At 41.1% G+C, this 21,284-nt stretch overlaps 1 protein-coding gene across 4 annotated transcripts in view; it reads right to left on the reverse strand.

Moving 5' to 3' along the window:
• The window catches only part of Kiaa1958 (KIAA1958 ortholog), a 187,211-nt gene that overhangs the window by 40,748 nt on the left and 125,179 nt on the right, over positions 1-21,284 (reverse strand). Inside the window, exon 3 of one of the 4 annotated variants that reach the window (XM_013348226.2) lies at positions 3,086-3,169. The exons of 2 other annotated variants lie outside the window; for them this stretch is intronic. In XM_013348226.2, coding sequence (XP_013203680.1) covers positions 3,086-3,169 — 84 coding nt within the window. Of the gene's footprint in view, positions 1-9; positions 3,170-21,284 lie in introns of those variants that run through there. One more of the 4 variants, XM_026782172.1, reaches the window with a different exon arrangement.

Genomic DNA, 21,284 nt, shown 5'->3' on the forward strand with positions numbered 1-21,284 from the left:
CAGCAGGGATGCAGAGTTCCCTAGTTCTGTGTCAGTACTCCAGAACACCAGCAGGGATGCAGAGTTCCCTAGTTCTGTGATCTCAGTGCAGTGCAGTGGCAGGCTTTTCTTTTCTTTTCCCAAAATCAACTCTGTTTCCAATATGACTGAGGACCTAAAAATTATGATGATAAAAAAATGACAGGTATGCCACATAAAAACAAACAACCTTTAAAAAAGTTCCTTTAGGCTGGGTCTGCCTCCAAGAGTGGGGTGGGTTTGCAGAGGCACTGGGAGAAAGCAGCTGTGTGTTTAAGCAGAAGCAATGGGGATGTGGGGTAGAGGATACTGTGCAACCATGAAAACATCCCAGCAATCCTTTAAACCAGATAGAGAGCCGTGGGCAATAGAAAGATGCTGTTCCCATTCCTAGCTCAAACCATCCAAACCAACAACTAGCTCATACAAAAAGCCTGCGGTGAGAAGACAGACTCTTTCTTCATCTAACTGACTTATTATTTCACCATAAAATGAGGATAACTTGATTTTCTTTTTTAGGTTGCTGAGAGGATTTAGATAATACTTATATAGAAATATTTACATCTTTTCTTAACAATGCTTCTCTCGGAAGGACAAGCTCATGATGTTCCTTCTACCCACCAACGCCCCAGCAGACTGGCCACTTCTACACTACAGATCACAGCCTAGAAGAAAGGCCTATGTGCCTCCTATGTATTGATGCAAAGAGCCACCTAGCCATGGGAAAGCTTGGCTCCCTGATAAAAATGTTTCTCCTTTTGTATCAGACGATAATAAAATACGACCTACCTTCCAAGTTAATGTGAGTTATAAGGCTGGATTGAAGAATAAACCCCTCCCCAACAGGGTGCTTGGTTGTAACAAAGCAATGATGGTTTTTAGTTCTTAGTTATTACTGTTTGCACAGGATGGGAAGGAACCCAACTCAGTCATATTGTGGCTCAAATGTCTAAATTCATTTGAATTCTGACCTGTTTTAACTAATAATTTACTAGTTTTCAAGACCTGAAAACAAAGACTGGAGCAAACACCACAAAATTATTCTACCTACAGAATACCACAGATAAATACACTTCTATTAGTTGAGAAAACTCAAGAATGCCTTGAATTCTGCTAAGCCTGGTAACAAAATACTGTGATTGAAAATGGGTGTCGGCTCCCTTAGGGAGAAGAGCTGGCTGTAATGCTGAGGAACTGGAACAGAGAACTGCAGGTTGTCTCCAGCAATGCAGCCACATGGTTAGTGGGGCCTCATTTTCTACCTTCTCTTTTATGCTGATATACAATCTAACACTTGGAAATATTTTCAAAATTATTGAAAGTTTAAAATTTCATGTATATCTGATGATCAAACTCATTTACACTGACTTAGGGAAAAAGAAAATTTTATGCAGGTCCAATCACACCACTAAAAATGGCCTATGTAACTGTCTCCTTCCATCCCCCAGTATCAGACTTTGCATATTATTTAAAAATGAGACATCTTGCAAAAAAAGAATGGCACCTTTAATTCTCCTTCCACCCCCCCCCAAAGAAAAATACTTTAAGCATTGGGATTTCCATATATGGTGGAAAGGAGATTCAGGAGCTAAAACTCTATACTAAAAATGTATGTAAATAGCTTGGTGTTGAGCTTATGATACCCCTTTTCAGGATCTGCTCTGGCTCAGCAACATTCTGCGTCAGATTCATAAAGAATTTTTAAAAATTAAAAAAATAAATTCATCTATGAAGGAGATTAAAAGCAGAAGGAGGCAAGGACAAGGGGTGAGAACAGAGTGTTGAATGACTCTCGGTTTCCTTTCTGACTGTCTTTAAGAACGGGATTCTTCCTCTACTGTTGCCTGGGAACCACGATGGTTTTGCCAAGTCTGTAACAGCAATTATATGAAATCAACCACAAGCACAGTTATTTGTCTCAAGCCTATAAATACTGTTAGTGAACCAAACTATTGCCATTGGCTTATCTGTAAAAAGAAAAAATATAGATTTGCATTTTGTAAAGTTAACACTGAGGGCACGTGAGAGACGACAGAATGCCGTATACAATGATGGTCTCATGGGACACGGACACCCAAGTGAAGTGAGGTCTTGAGCAAGCCACCTGGTCAAGCTGTGTCTGAGGAAGAGTCATAAGAGGAGACAATGAAATTGCCGTTGGTGGAGTGGCCAGCCACCGATTGGGCAGCCTGCTGGCTCAAGTTGTTGCAGATGAGCACCAGCTGGTTGCTCTGGGCCTCGGACAAGGTGCTACAGCTCTGGTAGACACTGAAGTTGGTTTTCCTGCCGGGGATGTTGCCCTTCTCGCACATGGTCTTCACCATCTTGGCTAGCTTGTTCTTGCCAAGAGCCTGGCAATTGTACCAGTGCAGAGCTGCCAAGTTCACAACTGGCTTGATAGACAAGTAGAAGGGGGCATCCTCATAGCGCATCGCAGGGGGCCGCCGCTGGGCGTACTCCTTATAGTCCTGCACCGGGCAGGTCTGTGGGGCATGCTGGGTGGCATAAACTCGTGAGTCTGTCCCTCCTCTCTTGGTTTTGGCATTTAGATCACCGGTGTCCTGACCCATCCATTCCAAATACTCGAGTCCAGTTTCTGTGATGCGGAGCCGGATATCGCCCCATTTCAAGGTGGATCCATGGAAACCTGTGCAATGCCCAAAGGCTTTTGTATTGTTGAGCCAGACAAGATTGAGCAGACCCTCGGGGTTATACCTGCTCAGCAGTCCCCTCTTCCGCAATATGAGCTCGTCGGCAAACGTGAGTTTCATGGACTTGTGAGGCTTGTTTCCCTTTCCTTTGCAGCGGAGCTCAATCTGCTTCTGTTTGAGGGCTTCCTGGGACCGCTTGAACTCCTTATCTCTGGTGATGCTGTAGCCATACCTGTGCTCTTTCAGGTACCGTTCCAGCCCACACTGGTAATTCGCCAAGCTGTTGGGTTCATACTCAGACCCATCCTTCTGCCTGGCATCCACGAAGAAGGAGGCAAGGTAGGCATCTAGCTCCTTGCAAGGTATGACATAGATCTCTCTGGTTTCGGAAGGGTACTTGGAGATGAGGAACTCCCGGAAATTGCGGAGCGCAGTCTGTGTGCTCCGGATGGTTTTCTCATTCTGCTCCCTGCTGAGCTCAGCTGCTCTTTCATCCTGGTCTGCAACAAATGGGGGAGGGGGAGGGACAGAGAGGGTGTTGATGAGTTCAGACAATGCACTTGCTACTCTGAAATAAAGTTTCCTTTCATAATGAAATGGGAAAGATGGATCAATTTTGAGAGAACAGTGATATAGTATTGAAAGGGTTGTTGCACGATTGAAGCCAAATTCAGTTTCACAAATTTACTGGATAAAATATGGCCCATGACAATGAGAGAGAACTTATTTTTTAAAATGTTAAATTTGGGAAGTAGAAAAAGACTAGATCTTCTGAGTAAACTGGGAGCATGGGGACCTTGAGAGAGGGAGGGGACAGGCAGGGAGGGGAGCAGAGAAAAATGTAGGGCTTAATAAAAAAATCAATAAAAAATATAAAAAATGTTAAATTGTGTTATTATTGTGGTATGCATGTGTATGTGATGTGTGTGAGTGTAGGTGCAAATCCTTCCATCTTTACACAGCTCCAGGAATTGAACTCAGGGTCTCAGGCTTGCATTGCAAACACTTTTATCCTCTGGAGCGACCTTGCTAGCTCTGAGTCCTGGCACAAAGCTTAGTGAGTGAAGGTTTGTGGAAAGGGTGAGACTGAAGGTCATCTTTTTGTTTGAGCAAAAACGTTTGAGGGGCAGAAATGTACTCATCATCCTATGTAGCATGTAAAGGGTCCTCTCCCCAGCTGGTAAAATCACTTCATTTGTGAAACTGGAGGTGGCACTGGTTCCACTGGCTGCATTTATCACTCTGACACACCACTGGGAGTTTATTTAGAGAGGGCTAAATACATTTGATGGCAGTTCATCTCATTCCCTTTCTATAGGATATCAGGTCAATGCAATTTATAAGTATTCTTTATGGATAACAAAACAGTTTGTATGCAATTAAGTGATCAGAATCAATCTGGTATTTTAAAGGAAAACCAGGACTACTAAACTTCATGGTAACATGAACTTTATAACTGAGGTGAAAGAAAGGGCCTATCTTGATTCAGTTTGCTTTTGTGATTTATTATTTACCTTCTGCGTGAAGGACTTGCAGTATAAGCTCTGGATCATCCACTAAGCAGTTCCGCTCCAAGGGAGCAGGCCTCACACTTACTGCACGTCAGACTTTCGATACATGGCCAAATATAGGCTACCTGTCTGTAAGCCTATGAATCCACATTTTAACCAGTATTCTATGCTCAGGATGAGACTCAAAAGCATTCCTAGGTAAACAAAATTCTAGTGGCTCAGGCCTGTAATTCCTGCTCCTTAGGAAGGTCCTCAGGAGGCAGGAGTCTCAGGTTCAAAGCCTATCTTGACTCAGAAAAGCCAAATTCTATGCTGTGTCCTATATAGGAAAGTTCATTTTGCCCATTTAAAAAGAAGTTAAGAAACACTAAGTGGTTTCATTTCAGTAACATTTAGTTTAACTTAACATTACTAATAAAAAATACTTGGTTTAAAAGACACCCACTCTGCATGTCAGATGTGCTCTGGACAAACCCAGAAACCCAAAACAGAATTATACAACAGAAAAGCAGCTACCTACTGCTATGCAGCGGAGTAGGTAGGGAAACATGGAAGTTCATTTAAAATAACAAAAAATACAACTTAAGTCTCTTGGGTATAAGGCAATAGCATTTTGTTTATTGAAAGTATCTATATAGAAAAAAATTTCAGATTAATTTGTATGACTGCTCAGTGGAAGCCTTTGTAATTACTATACCCAATAATGGAAAGTTCTTAATATACTGGAGTTTATTCATAAAACAAACTACCTTTTAAATAAAGCATTACCTGATGTGGGAATGATTTCTTATTAATAAAGAAACTGCCTAGGCCCATTTCATAGGCCAACCCTTAGGTAGGCGGAGAAAACAGAACAGGATGCTGGGAGAAAGAAGCTGAGTCAGTGAGTCGCCATGATTGTTCCACTGCAGACAGATGCAGGTTAAGATCATTCCTGGTAAGCCAGCTTGTGGGCCACACAGAATAATAGAAATGGGTTAGATCAATATGTAAGAGCTAGCCAATAAGAGGCTGGAACTAATGGGTCAGGCAGTGATTAAAAGAATACAGTTTCCGTGTAATTATTTCGGGGCATAAGCTAAGCTAGCCATGTGGGCGGCCGGGTGCGGGGGACACAGCCTCGCCGCTCTTATTTCAACAATTACCATATATTACTGTGTATCTATCTATAAATAGCCATGTTAGTTTTAAATGAGAATTCTAGGACAAGTTTCCAAATTTCATTATGTACACAGGCATGGTGGAGAGATGACATTCCAAACTTCAAGCGTACAAACAGACTCTATGCTTCAATAGTTTAACTTGCAGTTGCCTCTTTCTCAGTCGAGATTGCTTATATTAACAAGACTGCCTCAGTTTCCATTAAAAACAAAGGGTTGAGCGTGACCTCTCACGCTTAACTGTTTACAAGTAAGCCAGAGGCCAGCAGGGTTTAATTTGTCTCCTTATGCAAATATATAAAAGCACTCTTAAAACTTCAAAGGTTTTTCCAGGAAAACCTTCATAGGCAACTTTGGGGAAAAGAGTTTCAGACTCTCATTACTCACATGGGCTCTTAGACCGAGTCTGTGTATCCTGAAACCTGAAAGACACTAGTATCTGTTTGGAGGTGTAATTTATCATCAATGATCAAATCCTAGCACTTCTTGTTAAAAATCCTAACAGAGGAGATCTGCCATTAGAAACTATCTTAGGAGTGTGAACCAAGGGGCTACAAACTAGGATCCCCAGGGGCTGTCAGACAAGGGCAGCTGAATCTTTAAGCTGGAATATTCTATAGAGTTAACAAAAAACTCCAGATAAACTAGAGATTTAAAATTTCCTTCACTTCATTGTGCTTGCATTTGCAAGATACTCAGCATCTACCATCAGACCCCACCATGAGGTACCAGCTAGACTTAGCCATACTCGCTTTCAGTGTAGAAAATATTCAGTATTTGTCACTCCTTTTACAAAAATAAATTGAAATTTGATTTGAAAACCTTTGAATGTCAATTTAAAACTGAGTGATGATTTCAGGGCATGTGAGCAAAACGCCCAGGTGCACTGGCTTTTGTGGGACATGCAGTCATCACAGGACATGGCTCTCTGACCAGTGGCCAGCTCTCCACTCTGTCCCCAAGAACCCACTCTGGGCTGACCATCTCAGCCCATCCACAGCCTCATCTCGTTCGCAAGGCTTTCCCTCTTTTTTTGCTGGGTCTCAAGCTTAGTTAAGAAACAGGAGTTGCAGCTGCTGGAAAGCAACCCTAGTGCTGCTGCATGGCCTCTGTCCTTTCCTAGCAGCTTGGAATGCACCACAGGAGGCAGCTGGAAGCGAAGATAGCCTCATTCACTTTGCATGAATAAGGGCAAAGAAACAGTTTTCAAAAGCAGTACAAGTAATAAGGTCTCAGTTAATAACGAAATCAAGCAAGAACAGAGAAAAATCAATAGGAAATACAAATGAACTGTAAGTATCATGCATTTGTCTACAGAAAAGTTCCTTTTAAAACTTTTTATTAGGTATAATATACACAGAATATAGTTATGATGTGCACACAGTTTTGACGGAGGGTATTCACCTGTGACTCTAGTGACCATATCAGGATTCCTTCTTCCATTACCCCCATTACTATGCCCATGGATGAGTCTCGGGATTGGCTTCACCTACTGGTGTGCATTTGCAGGTACTTCATCCTCATGGCAGTGTGGTGTTCCACTATACACGAATCCAGCATTTCAATACACATAAACCCCAAAGACTGAGAACGTTAACAAAGCAGAGAACGTCACCCAAAAGCATACAGACACAAATGATTTTCTAATCAGAGCAAGTATTTGGCTTTTGTATTTTTATGTAAGTTGTTCACGTGTATGCAGGTGTGTGTGCAGAGGACTTGGTATAGGCCAGAGTCTTCAACTGCTCCCCACAGTATACTGTGTGTGATGCAGATGAGTGTGGGTGCACACGCGGAGGCAGAGGACAACCACCCTGAGACAGTTCACCTCTGCACGGAGCTGCACACGCAGAGGCCAGAGGACCACCCTGAGACAGTTCACCTCTGCACGGAGCTGCACACGCAGAGGCCAGAGGACCACCCTGAGACAGTTCACCTCTGCACAGAGCTGGCTAGCTGGTCTGCAAACAGGGAACTCTTCTCCTGCTTCACTGCAAAAGGACTGGGATTTTATATGAACATCACACCTGATGTGGGAGTGTCATATATCAATCTGTTGATTTCATTGGTTAAGCAATAAAAAGAAACTGCTTGGCCTCATAGCTTAAAACATAGGTGGGAGGAGTAAACAGAATAGAATGCTGGGAGGAAGAGGAAGTGAGCTCAGAGACTCCACAGCTCTGCTCTCTGGAGCAGAGACGCCATGCTCCCATCTCCAGGGCGGACGCGAGAGCTCTGCTCTCTGAGGCACATGCAATGAAACTCCGACCCAGGATGGACGTAGGCTAGAATCTCCTTGGTAAGCCACCTTGTGGGCTACACTAGAAATGGGCTATCCAGGTGCGAGAGTTAGCCGAGAAGAGGCTAGATAGAAATGGGCCAAGCAGTGTTTAAAAGAATACAGTGTCCATGTAATTATTTCGGGGCATAAGCTAGCCAGGCGGCCGGGGTGCTGGGGTCGCAGCCCCGCCGCTCCTACTACAACACACACCTATATTTAGTTCCAGGGATTCAAATTCAGGTTTTCATTCTTACATCCTTTATCCATTCAGCCATCTCTCCAGTTCTTCCACTTAATCTCTTGAGACAGCCCCTCACTGAACTTAGAACTCACCAACTTGCTAGCCGCGCTACTCTCACCCCAGGGATCCTTTTGTCTCTGCCTTCCCAGGAATGGGATTATAAACACACAATGCTACACAGAACTTTTTATATTCATGCTGGGAATCTGAGCTCAGGCCCTCATGCTTGCATGGAATGAACTTTGCCAACTAGGCCATATCCCCAGTCCGTAAATCAGTGGTTCCCCACCTTCCTAATGCTGTACCCCTTTAAGACAGTTCCTTATGTTCTGGTGACCCCCAATCATGAAATTATTTCATTACTACTTATTAATTGTAATTTTGCTACTGTTATGAATCATGATCTAAGTATCTGATATGCAAGATATCATATATCTGATGTGACAAGCTGAGAACCACTGGTCTAAATCAAGTATTTGAATCACATAAATAAATGATGAAAATAACGTCTCCCACACCTTCCATGAGCCCAACAGGCTCCTCAATAGATATGTACTGAAACCTAGCATGTAACTTAGGACCTAAGAATCTACCCTACAAAGCTTCATCTTCTACTCAGTCAGTGCCGGTCCCCTCGCTTGGGGAGCAGCCTGAAACCTCAGCACTTTCTCCCCCTTTCTCTACAGCTGAGCTGGGCCACCTCACTTTCACACCAAGTGGCACATCAGAACTAAGTGGGCTGGTCTACAAGCATAATATACACAGCTCTTGCTTAGTGGACTTACCCTCTAGTCAGAGGACAGTAACAAATCTTCAGTACACTAGCCCAAGTGCTGTGAGGAACCCAGCATTTTCAACCACTGTAGTCAGTTTTACAGAGCACTTCTCAGCTCCCCACAGCCAGAGTAGGGCGCTGACACCCTCTTCATGCTCTACTAGTCCAATTATTCCCTCTCTTGTTAGGAGATGGCATGGAAACACACACAATTAGTGTAGTATCTTATGTTCTCATTTCATCTGAAGAGATCTATGTTAGATTTAAATCCAGACACATTTGCTCTGCTGCTGCATCCAATTTAAAACAAGCACAAACTTAGCTATGGCACCCTTGTATGCTGTTATTAAAGCAATATATCTGCAGCCACAGTCAACGATTCCTGATGTTTAGCTTCTCTTTTATTATTTTTATGTAAAACAAAGAGTATTTTGTCTCATTTTTCACTTAGAAATGTTCTATTTCTCTATAAACTAGTGAATAATAATAAGTCCATAGCTTATTCAATAAATAAGAATGTATTTTAAATTTGAAAAATAAAATATCTGGTGAGCAGATTCACATGTAGGAAGCCGAGATTAGAACCAATAATGAATACATGCTCAGGAGTACATTAAGCCCTGAGCATCTGAAGAATTTCTATGGGTAAAAAGACAAAGTCTTAACAGTTGTGAAGATGACAACACAGTTAGAGAGGTCAGCAAACACAGAAAGCAGGTTTAACAGGTCATGCGTGGCACTGTGAGTTGCTGTGTGTTTTGTAGGAGTTGAGATCTTCAAGCTTAAACTTCAAGGGAGATTCATCTATCTTTAACCTTTGGAGGGAGTGGACTAAATTCTAGAAGGCCAGAGACTAACTGGTTAGGCCACAGAGGAGGATAGAGCAGCATCCCTGAAGAAACTGCTTGAGTCAAAGGCAAATATGAGAAGAAAACAGTTTATGCTTGTAGGTGGAGGCTGCTCATTCATTTCCTGGCCACCCAGACTCAAAATAATCGCACAGAAACTATATTAATTTATAATAATTTATATTAAACTATAATAATTGGCCAATAGCTTGAGTATTTCTAGCTAGCTCTTACATCTTAAATTAACCCATTTCTATTATTTTATATTTTACCATAAGGCTTGTAGATTACTGGTACCGGTGAGGGCATCTTTCTTCTTCGTTGGCTACATCGCATCTCTTTGACTCTGCCTTCTTTTTCCCCAGCATTCAGTTCAGTTTTCCCTGTCTAGCTCTATTCTACCCTATCATAGGCCCAAGCTGCTTCTCTAGTCATTAACCAATAAAAGCAACACATATAGAGAAGGGCTTCCAATATCATATGCTCCTGAGTAAGAAGGACTGACCTTTGTTTAGGGTATGGGACAGTTGAATAGGGAGAAAACTAGACCAGTGGTATTGTGGCACAATGTTCTGTACCCTGTCACTTGTATTTTAAATAAGTGCTGATTGGCCAGTAGCCAGGTAGAAAGTATAGGCAGGGCAACCACACAGGAAGTAGAGGTGGGGCAACAAGAATTCTGGGAAGAGGGAGTTTCAGTATATAGTCGTCACCCTGACAGAGAGGAAGCCAGACATAGAGCAAGCAAGATGTGACTGCCTCACCAAAAAGGTACCAAGCCATGTAGCTAACACAGACAAGAATTAATTAAGTCATAAGAATTAATTAATAAGAAGTCTGAGCTACTTATTAATCAGTTTATAATTAATGTAGACCTCTGTGTGATTTATTTGGAACTAAATGGCTGCGAGACTGGGAGGGACAGAAACCTCACTCAACACAGTGGGATGACCATGGACACTATGCAAATGTCAAAAATCTGACAGAGGTGCTTTCTAAATAAATAAATCCAGAGCCACCATCCCTCCTCTGCTATCCCTGACTCCTTCTTTGCTGTTACTGCCTTCTAGTGCCTATCATCATCTGGCTGTGCTCCCTCTGCACAGCGAACTCCTTAGATGTCAATGGCTTGTTCAGTCTGGAAAGGCATCTGAGATGTAACAGTGCTCAACAGACACTGGGGGGCTGAGGTCAGGGAGATCATTGTGTAACTACAGCTGTGCGGACTGCATTCAGAAAGCATGAAGAATAAAGTAAGCCTCATTCATTCAAATCTGTGGTGTCACAGTCAGACTTCACTTGCTCATTTAAACATTTTTTTTTCGAGACAGGGTTTCTCTGTGGCTTTGGAGCCTGTCCTGGCACTAGCTCTTGTAGACCAGGCTGGTCTCGAACTCACAGAGATCCACCTGCCTCTGCCTCCTGAATGCTGGGATTAAAGGCTGCTGCCACCACCGCCTGGCCTCATTTAAACATTTTTTAGGACTGTTAAGGCTCAGCTGTGATAGGGGCTGGTGGCGCTGACTATCCATAACAATGGATGAAATGACGTAGGAAGCCCTGGTAGTTTTCCCCTGGGATATTTCCCTAGGAAATTAGTATTACCATCCATCACAACAAACATCTTGCAGGGTATGGCAGTACAAGCCTTTAAGCCAGTTAGAAGCCGACTGAGGCCAGGATTGTGAGTTTAGGCCAGTCTAGGCTACATAGTAAAATGACCTCAAACAAATCCAACCCAAACAACAACAAAAATTACTGCAAGATAACATCTTTATTTTATTAGGATAAGAAAACAAATAATGTTTTAACAAAGTCTGTATTGGAATATACACAACCATAAAAGACAGTGACAGTACCCTCCCCCTTTTCTGATAAGTACAGATATTATAATATCTATGAGTTACTTACTTCTTCACAGATATATCTTATTTGAGAGAAAAAAATTTCTTACTTTCTATGTTGAAGAAATAAGATCCCTGTTTGACAGTCTTAGGAAATAAGAAACCTCGATTTTATTTGTTAGTGGCTATAAAAACATACTTGGTAACATTTATACTTCATTTTTGAAAATAGCAATTACTTAATATCTATAACAGTAAGCTATAATTAATTGCCTTAAATGTAGAAAATAAATTTTAAAACTACCATAAAATACATGAAAAAGTCATTGGCATTGGTTTCCTTCTCTTTTAGGTCTGTTCCTTGCTCGCTTTCTGCTTTTTGCTAGAGTTTTATACCAGGCTACTTTACAGGACTGTGAATATCACTAAGTGAAGCCAGGCATCTCTTCTACTGCAGTTATCCAACAGAAGACCATTTCTATTCTTGGTTAATCTTTTCCAATCAGTAAAACAACCCCCACGGCATGCAAATGCATACACATTTCAAAAACATAAAACTAGAAACAGTGCACTTAATCTAGTATATTTTTGATAGTGTGTTTTACTGAAGTATAAATCACTCAAAGATATCCATTACCTGCTCTTTTCCTGGGTAGGTATACTATGTGACTCCAAATGTTCTGGAGAATTTCCTCAACAGAAATTTAGGCAGAAGAAAGAGAGCACAAGATTTTGTAGTACTTATTAAATCAACACGAGGAGTCTGCCATGCCAGGAATGGGCCTGTTTCTCTTTATCTGTGCAAGTAGTTATTTATATATGAGTGAAAACAGACCATGTCTATGGAGAGGTGGGGGTGAGATGTCACAGCCCTGAATTATCTTATGGCTATCAGGGTGTAGGAGTATGCATTTTCAACAAGTCACCAGATGGTTCTAATACAGGTGTGATCCACGAGTGCACACTTTGAGTGCCTGGAAAGTTCTCTTCTTCCTCCCAGAATCCAACACCCAAGCTTTGTCTCAGATACATTACCAGCAATGCTGCCTGCAGAGCAGGGTTTATAGTCTGATATTTTCACTTCCCAGGCAAGATAGTTGCTAAACACTAGGGAGGTTTTTGTTTGTTGCTTGTTTTGGAGACAGGGTCTCTGTACCATGATGACTTCGAGCTCATGGAATCTTGTTGGCTTCAGGAAGAGGAATCCTTCTCTGGAATCCTTGTTATTTATTTCATTTTTAGTGTGTGTGTTATGTTGTGTATTACTGGGTTTACACGTCACTGTAGTGCCAGTCGAGGCCAGAAAAGGGTGCTGGGTCCTTCAGAACTAGGGTTACAGGCAGTTGTTAGCCATCGTATGAGTCCTGGGAAGTGAACACTGGAAGAATAGTACACACTCTTAACCACTGAGCTATCTCTCCAGCCTCTGGAATCATTCTTAACATCACTGTTTATGTAACTGCGAGACCATATCTACTTAACTGTGTGCCTAGCTGCAAAATCATATCTACTTGACCCCATCCACCTGATATGGATAGTGTGGCCAATGGTTAATGGATCTTTGCCAATATAACATCCTTTTCGAATCTTAGAAGCACTGCTTGAGCTGAGCTACACAAAATCCTGTTTTCTTAAACCTAAGTCTTTGTTTCTTCCATTGAAGTATTTATAATTGTATCCTTAAGAGTTGTATGAGAGTTGAATAAAACAGACAGAGGGCTATACAGTATTGGGCATATAATTTATCAAGTTCAACCCTTTAGACATAACACTGCTTAGAAAACATGTTCCAAAGCATGGAGCCCATATCTCCCTATCCCAGCTGGAGATGTAGCTCAATGACAGAGCCAAGAATGAATCCTGGGTTTGATCGCCAGTACTACAAACAAAAAACACCAGTCTTTTAGCCTCAAGTTTCACTATTTATGCTTTTTTGTAGCAAAACTTTTGCTAATTTTTTTAAGCTTTTATAAATTCATGCATAAGTAAATACTTTGCTATGGGCAGTTGTGAACTGGAGTTGCAACTTCAGTCTTTTGGAGACCATCTGTTCCTCCAAGTTTCACTGAGTTCCCCCAGTGTCGCTGAGATGAGGTATGGTGACTGAGTTCAGTATAGAATTAAACAGTGTACAACTGTGGAATTATCTCTTTGAAATTGTTGGATTTTTAAATTAACAAAGTAAGATACTAAAGATAAAAAGGAGATCGTCCAACAGATATAAAAATAAATTAAAAAAGCTTAAACCTCAAGGTTAATCTCTCCACACGGACAGAAATTAAGCATTCCAAAGCAAAGGCAAAAGAAGAACAAGAGAATAAATATTACATGATATTCATCACAATAAAGTGCACTTTCATCCTGGCTGAAATATATTCTTAAATCAACTGTATAATGTGGCTGCATTCATAGGCTTAACAGCATGAAAACCACACGGTGATAATTAATGTAATAAATCATCTCATCTGACAGGGCTCATTGATATATTGTTTATTAGAGAACACAGAAACTTCCCCCCACCTTTTATTACACTGCCAGACACTGAATCAAGAGTACTTGCTGATGTGCCTGAAATATCCGCCACTGGTATAATATATAAAATCTACAGTGAGCTGCTGCCAGCAGACTTTGAGATACACAGCACAGCATACACAAGTCCCCTAAAACAATCATGGTTCTTCCTTTCACTTTCCTTGACTTGAGGCAGTGGCTGAAGAACACAGATTCATTATAGATTCAACATTTACACTTCCCAAAATTCAGTAGTGAAGGCTCAGCTCTGCCCTCACACGACCGCTCCTTTACAGTTCACTCCTTACTGATGCTCTAAGTACAGGTGTTTTCAACCAACCCATAATTTTTTTTTTTAGTGTTTTTAACATTATTCTCAAAAGAAACACATTTAAAATATCCAATAATAAATCATTTCCCAAAGTACAAATTAGTTCCTGCATAGTTCAGAAATTTAGCCTTGACAGCATGGAACTCTTTATTTAATTTGCTGTGCATACCTAACTTCTAATTTGTAGCTAAACTTTAAAGAGCAACTACTTATATATGAAAAAGGTATAAAATTTATGGTAATAAAATTTCCCCCCTTAGGAAATACAAAAAACATAGTCAAGGTTAAAACAACAGCAACAACAACAACAGCACACACACCACAAACACACCCTACCTATAAATCAATCACTGCGAGACGGTCACTGGATGTGTTTTGATGTTTGTCTGGTTTTCTAATTACATCTTCCCCCCCTTTAGAGTTGAGGATGAACCCAAGGTGTTGGACATAACTAGGAAAATGTTCTACTTCTGACTCACACCCTCAGCTCTCAATTTAAAATTTAATTAAAACTACCATTTAATTACCAAAAGTAGAGTCCACTCTATCCCAATTACAGTCTTTGTTTTCCTTTTGAGTCCTATCTTACTTTTCTCTGAAAATATTGCTTTGTCAAATACTCAAGAAAAAAAAACACTGTTAATACTGCCTGGCACAGTTATCACTTCTGATACAGTTTTTTGATTCACTCAGAACTGCATAAGGATTTGGAACTGAATTTACTATTCACAGTTGACCCAGAAATCCCTTTCCTTCCGTAGTTGATTCTAGGGCATTCCTCAAGCCTATGCTGGTTCAACTGTTGTCTGCACTGCACAATAATAAGCCTTCTAAAGTCGAACTGAGAATTTAGCTGTTCCCTTGCTCAGTCTCATGGACTCCTACCACAAAACCTCGGTCCACTTCAGCAGTCCCGTCCTTCATTCCACCACAGGGCATCCATTCAGGTTTCAAATGTCCCTTCTTCCAGTGAGTTAGGAGTGCCTCTATTCAAAGAGCCTGCACACAAGCCCTCCTTCAGGAATGTACTTCTGTCCCCCATTTCTTATAGTCTCATCCTCAATTCTCAGTCAAATGCCACTCTCCTTAGGGAATCTTCCCAGATCCTCCCCTGAGCTCAACTGACGCTCACTTTTCTATCACAGCATCTCTAGCAATGTGTATTACACACTTGTGTAATATTTGATACACACCCATGACACGACCTTACTCAGGGACTTTTATTTTCACCATGGATTCATCCATGACTGAACAAGTAAAATAGTAGGCACGAGGAAATAGTTAAGTGAATTAATTTAAGTATCAGAACATATACATTAAAACTGTGTAAGAAAATTATAAAGTCAAAAGAAAACAGAAAATTATGTTCTGTCTGTTAAAACGGATTCATTATTACACTGGTGAGTGAGTGTGTCACAGTGTCTATGTGGAGGTCAGAGGGCAATGTTTGGAGTCAGTTCTCTCTTTTATACCAGGCGAGTCCCGGAGAGTGGTGACCTTGCAGGCCATATGTCCTTTTCCTTTAAGTAAGTTCTGCTTCAACAGTCAATAAAGTATATTCACTGCCTCAACACAGGAGGCACTGCTTCAAGTGCCTCTGAGAATGCACACTGAAGCTTCTTTTTTCTTCACTTTCTATTTACTCGTTGTATATTTCACATCATGCAACTTCACCCCATTCGTGCTCCTACCCCATCATATCCACCCTCTGCACTTGTGCCCTCCCCATGAGAAATAAAAAAGAAAACAATATTGTCATGAAAGCTGTAGTGTTAGTCACACAGCACACCCTTTCACCTATATGTTTTGACTTGCAAGTGTTCACTGAGGAGTCACTGGTTTGGTCCAAGGCCTCTGGGTTCGGCTACGCCATCGATACTAGACCCTCACTGAGGCTCCTCTTGGATATTCTGTTGTTGCCTGTGTCATGGAGATCCTGTAGCTTTGGGTCTGCAGGATGTGTCCCTTCAAGTGCTCTGCAGATAATTGATGGGGTGGTTGCTGGGGTGAGCCAACTCATAACCCTGGTTCTCTCCCTCATCCTCACCATCAGAAAGAGCTCTCCATATCACCCCATCTAGTTCATCCTACGTAGCAAAGAGCAAGGAGTAAGGCGGGTTCTCCTGTTTTAATGCCTTCAGGGAGCCCATGCCCCAGGTGAGGTTCAGGGGCCGCTCTCCTGAGTGCTGCAGCTGGTAAGGAACAGGGCCAGCTCTCCCAAGCTAATGTTCTCAGAACAGGTTCACTCACACCACTGCAACAGGGTCAGCTCTCCTGTGCTGTCCAGACCAAGTGCAGGGCCACTTTCCCGAGTGCTGCAGCTGCTTCCTTACCCACACAGCAACTTATCAACCCTCATTTTCATCCTTCTGTGAGAACAACCAAAGTAGTTGGAGACTAGAAGTAGGAAAGAAAGAGAAGAAGTGTTGGCAATGAAGTCTTTGGAGGAATAAAACAGAGAAGATGCTGGTTTAGGTGTAGCTAAGGAGAATACAGAAAAACACAAGAAGCAGCATCTGGGTAAGGAGCATGAGCTTGGGCCCCAGGTCCCAGAGTTGACTCTTACACCTCCCACCTAGTGTGTGCCCTTCCTGTGACTTAGCTTCTGCATCTGCAAAGTGGTGCTTGTATCGTTCTATTCTGTTCTGTTATATACTATGAGAGCTGAATTATCACAAGTCACTAGAGAGATAATAAGTACTTCACAGCACTGGCTGCTATTTTACACAAACTGATCAAAGAGTTAACCAGCAATGACTCCAGATCCTGAAAAGGGGTAAGGAGGTTAAAAGTCATTGTCAATTAGACACATGACACTTGGGAGGCAGCTGCAGAGGCAGGAGGATTTCTGCAAGTTCAAGGCCAGTCTGTTCTGTATACTAAGTTCCAGGACAGCTTAAGCTATATAGTTAAGTTATATAGTGAGATCCATCTCAACAACAACAACAACAACAACAACAACAACAACAACAACAACAACAACACCCCCCCCCCAAAAAAAAAAAACAAACCAAGAGCTACTCTCTGTCATCAGGTCATGGACACGAGCTAGTCAAATTTCCCTTACTTCAACAACTGAGAACAAACATAGAATGAGGTGTAACATATGGTGGGTATGGAATGAAACACTACAACCACTACACTAATTGCCAGGAACTTCTGGTTAGAAACCACTTCTTCTCTCCTTTTATACCTCATTTATATGACTGCATGGTTTTAGTCAGTACGAATAAAAAAATGAAGACATCTTGCATAGAAAATGCATAATAATGTAAAAAACAAAAAGCGGTTATTAATCAACCTGACGTAAAAGATGTATGGTACATAAAGCACAAGGAAAACAAATAACATAAAAATGGAAATGTGTAAAACTCTAATAAATTATCTCCTTTTGAACTGAGTTATTAATATTCATTAAATTTCACCCAAGAAACAATAACCTAATAGACAGAAGGAAGATGCTAATCTCCATGAGTTGGTTAGTGATGACAATAAAGCACATTTTTAGAAAAGTTCAATGCAAAATAAAAAATAAAGCATTTTTCTATGTAGGTTCTTATCACCCAGTTATAAATAAAAACAAAAAAAAGAACAGTTTAGAATCACTAATCATAATAGTCTTCAAAGTACTGAAATACATAAATATTAGCATACTCAAGACTAAAGTTATAGGGAAAAATAAGAGTTCTAACATTATTTTCAAAAAATATTTGTGTGCTTTGAATCAAATCTTAGATTCATAGAAGCAATAGATAATGTGATTTTATATGGAGTAATTTTTTCCTGCTAAATGAAATTTAGGCATTAAAGCAAGTAATGTAAATTGAACTCTCAACTATACTTGGCTGTTTTATCTACTGACTATGTTAGAGGCCTTCAAACCTTCCTGATTGTACATATCTATGTGTAAAAATCGAGTTTTTAAAATTAATTTTCTAGCTAGCATATAAAATAATGGGCTTCTTTATGATATTTTCATACATCACAGATCACTGGTAAAAAATATTTTGAATTAACTCTTCCAAAAGTGATGCCCCACCTCATTTTCTCTCCACCCAACCTGTTGTCATTCATATTAAAAGTCAATGAAGTTCTTAGAGATAAAAGAAGAGGTAAATGATGATCTAAGTAAACATACATAATTATACCCAAAGTAGCAAGATTTACTAGTCATTGCTGACGAGTAAAAAACATATGGATGCTTCTAATGTTTTAAAGTCATCTTATTAAATATGACCAAACAATATCAATATTATCATTCATTAGAGAAATACAAATTGAAACCACAATAAGATACAGTGTTTCAATCCAGTGTTGATTTGGTTATAATTAAAGGTAGAGTGTGACATATGTTGGCAAGGATCTAGAAGTTAGAGCCACATATGTTGATGGGAAATAAAATGGCACAACAGTTCAGCAGTTCCTCAAGTAAACACAGAGCTTCCATATTATTTGCCAAACCTAAGGTACACGCTCAAGAGAACTGAAAACATCTGTCCACATTAAACCTGAATCTGAAGTTTAGTGGTGGTGGCCCATGTCTTTAATCCCAGAAGGCAGAGGCAAGTGGATCTCTGTTAAGTTCAAGGCAAGCCTGGTCTACACAGCAAGTTCCAGACCAGCCTGGGCTGTCACACAGAGAAACTCTGTCTCGATAAAACAAACAACTGAGTGTTCACAACTGAGGTTTTTTCATTAAGAGCCAATAAAGGAAGACAAAAAATAATGTCCACAAATTGACAAAAGGTAAAACAAAATGTGTTACATTTACATAACAGATATTATTTAGCCTTAAACAGGAATGAAGTATTCATATACATGGGTGTGTCTAAACATACAAAGAGAAAAATATGAAGTCCAAGAATAGATAAACTATAAAACCAGTTTATAATTTGGGTGGACAAATAGCATCTGTATGGAGAGGAAATGAGGAATGAGACTAGAGTTAGGAAATTAAACATGTTCTCAAGAAGCAAAGCCAGGTAGAAACTGAGTACTTAAAACACTTCCTGAGATTAAAATAAAAATAGAACAAAGAAAACTTTCCTGAATTATTCCATACTGAATGGTAAAGTGTCTAAAATGGGGAAACCCATAGGTACAAGGTCATGAGCTGTGCCAGAGGCTGCTGGGCTGGTGGCATCTATCTGTGGACTTACCCAGTATGCTATAATACTGACCAGCCAGGTAAGATGTACCTACTGGTGCAACAATGTTATGACTGATATAAACCACAAGATGCTTGGATTTGAGGCCTGCTCCCTAAGAAGGAATTTATGCCTGTGTGGTGGTTTGAATGAAATTACCCCATAGGCTCATAAGGAGTGGTCTTGATGGAGTAGGTGTGGCTTTTGATGGAGGAAGTGTGTTACTGAGGTTTGAGACCAGGCTGGGTGGCTCATTCTTGTATCTCCTGCCTACGGCTAGGGATGGAGAATCCTCTGGTCCTTCTCCAGCAGTTAATAAGAAGCCTGAGCTAATGGTCCAGTCAGTTTCTAATTAATATAGATCTCTGTGATAATATAGATCTTTGTGACTGGACAGCTGCTTAACCATGCAGGACCAGATGGGACAAAAAACTCGGTCTGCATGCCATTATGCTTCTTCCTTCCATGATGATAATAAACTAAACCTCTGAACTGTAAGCTACCCCAATAAATGTTTTTCTTTATAAGAGTTGCCATGGTCATGGTGTCTCATCATAGCACTAAAATCCTAACTAAGACAGTCTGCTACTGCAAACTGGGTAATCATATGGTCAACTATCTACTAAATATTTATTTTTATGTCCATAAATTTGAGCTGCTCTCAATCTTGGACAGATTTCTTTTTGCAGTGGGTGACAGTTGAAACAAAGACTCATTAACTTGTTAAAGTTAATATTAAACTGAAAATAAGTAATTGCTGAGTGCTCAGTCCTAAAAAAAAATCTATCTCAAAACTGCCTTATAGCTCAAAAATTCAAAGAACATGATCAAAGAGGGGATAACAATGTGAGAGCTGGAGGAAGATGGAAAGATGCTGTGAAATGTTGTCTTCAGGACATGATGTGGTGGCTGCACTCATAAACTACGACAACCTGTACAAGATCAAGACAGTCAAAATCCCAGCACCACAGGGACGGGATTGGTGACTACTAAAGGAAAAGAGAGTCATTTTTCTTTTTTTGAAAGTCTTATAATAATTTTTTATTGTTTTTTTGATATTTATTGAGCTCTACATTTTTCTCTGCTACCCTCCCTACCTCTCCCCTCCCCCCAGGTCACCATGCTCCCAATTTACTCAGGAGATCTTGTATTTTTATACTTTCTACTTCCCATGTAGATTATATCTATGTAAGTCTCTCTTAGAATCCTCATTGTTATCTAGGTTCTCTGAGATTGTGATTTGTGGGCTGGTTTTCTTTGCTTTCTGTTTAAAAACCACCTATGAGTGAGTACATGTGATAACTGTCTTTCTGTGTCAGGGATATCTCACTCAAAATAATGTTTTCTAGTTCCATCCATTTTCCTGCAAAATTCAAGCTGTCGGCTGAGGAGTTCCATCTGGACGGATGAGTGTGTGCTATCCAGGGGTGGATTGTCCCGGAAGAGAGCACAAACCTCCCTACCCCAGCTCCTTCTGCAGGGCTGTCTTTCTTACGCACAACCCAGCCCCCCAGCAACCCCTCCCAAACCCTGCCCCGCTGTATACTAGGACCAGTGCTCAAGAACAGTTTTAAGCTCCTACACTAAGGCTACCCACCCAGAGTGGTGAGTGCCTGCCTACCAGGCAGGCCTCAAGGTCCCCTGTAAGGGAGCCTGGGCGCCTTCAGCTTGTGCTCCAGGATCCCCTGCGCTCTCCTGGATACCGCCCTGCCTGCCCCATTCTTCCTTTTGTCCCCGGATCATTGGGCAGGCCTCAAGGACCCCCGAAAGGGAGCACGTGCACCTTCAGCTTGTGCGGCAGGGTGTCCTGTGTTCTACTCGTCCCCGCCCTGCCCCCCAAGTTCCCCCTTTTGTCCGAGGGTCATTGGACTACCAGGCGCCCATGTTTTGGTGCTGAGGAGTTCCATCTGGACAGGACGGTTCTTGTTACAACACTGAAGAGATACACCCAGAGAGTCAGTCACAG

The sequence above is a fragment of the Microtus ochrogaster genome, chromosome 10 (genome assembly GCF_000317375.1).
Source record: "Microtus ochrogaster isolate Prairie Vole_2 chromosome 10, MicOch1.0, whole genome shotgun sequence".
Classification (NCBI taxonomy): domain Eukaryota; kingdom Metazoa; phylum Chordata; class Mammalia; order Rodentia; family Cricetidae; genus Microtus; species Microtus ochrogaster.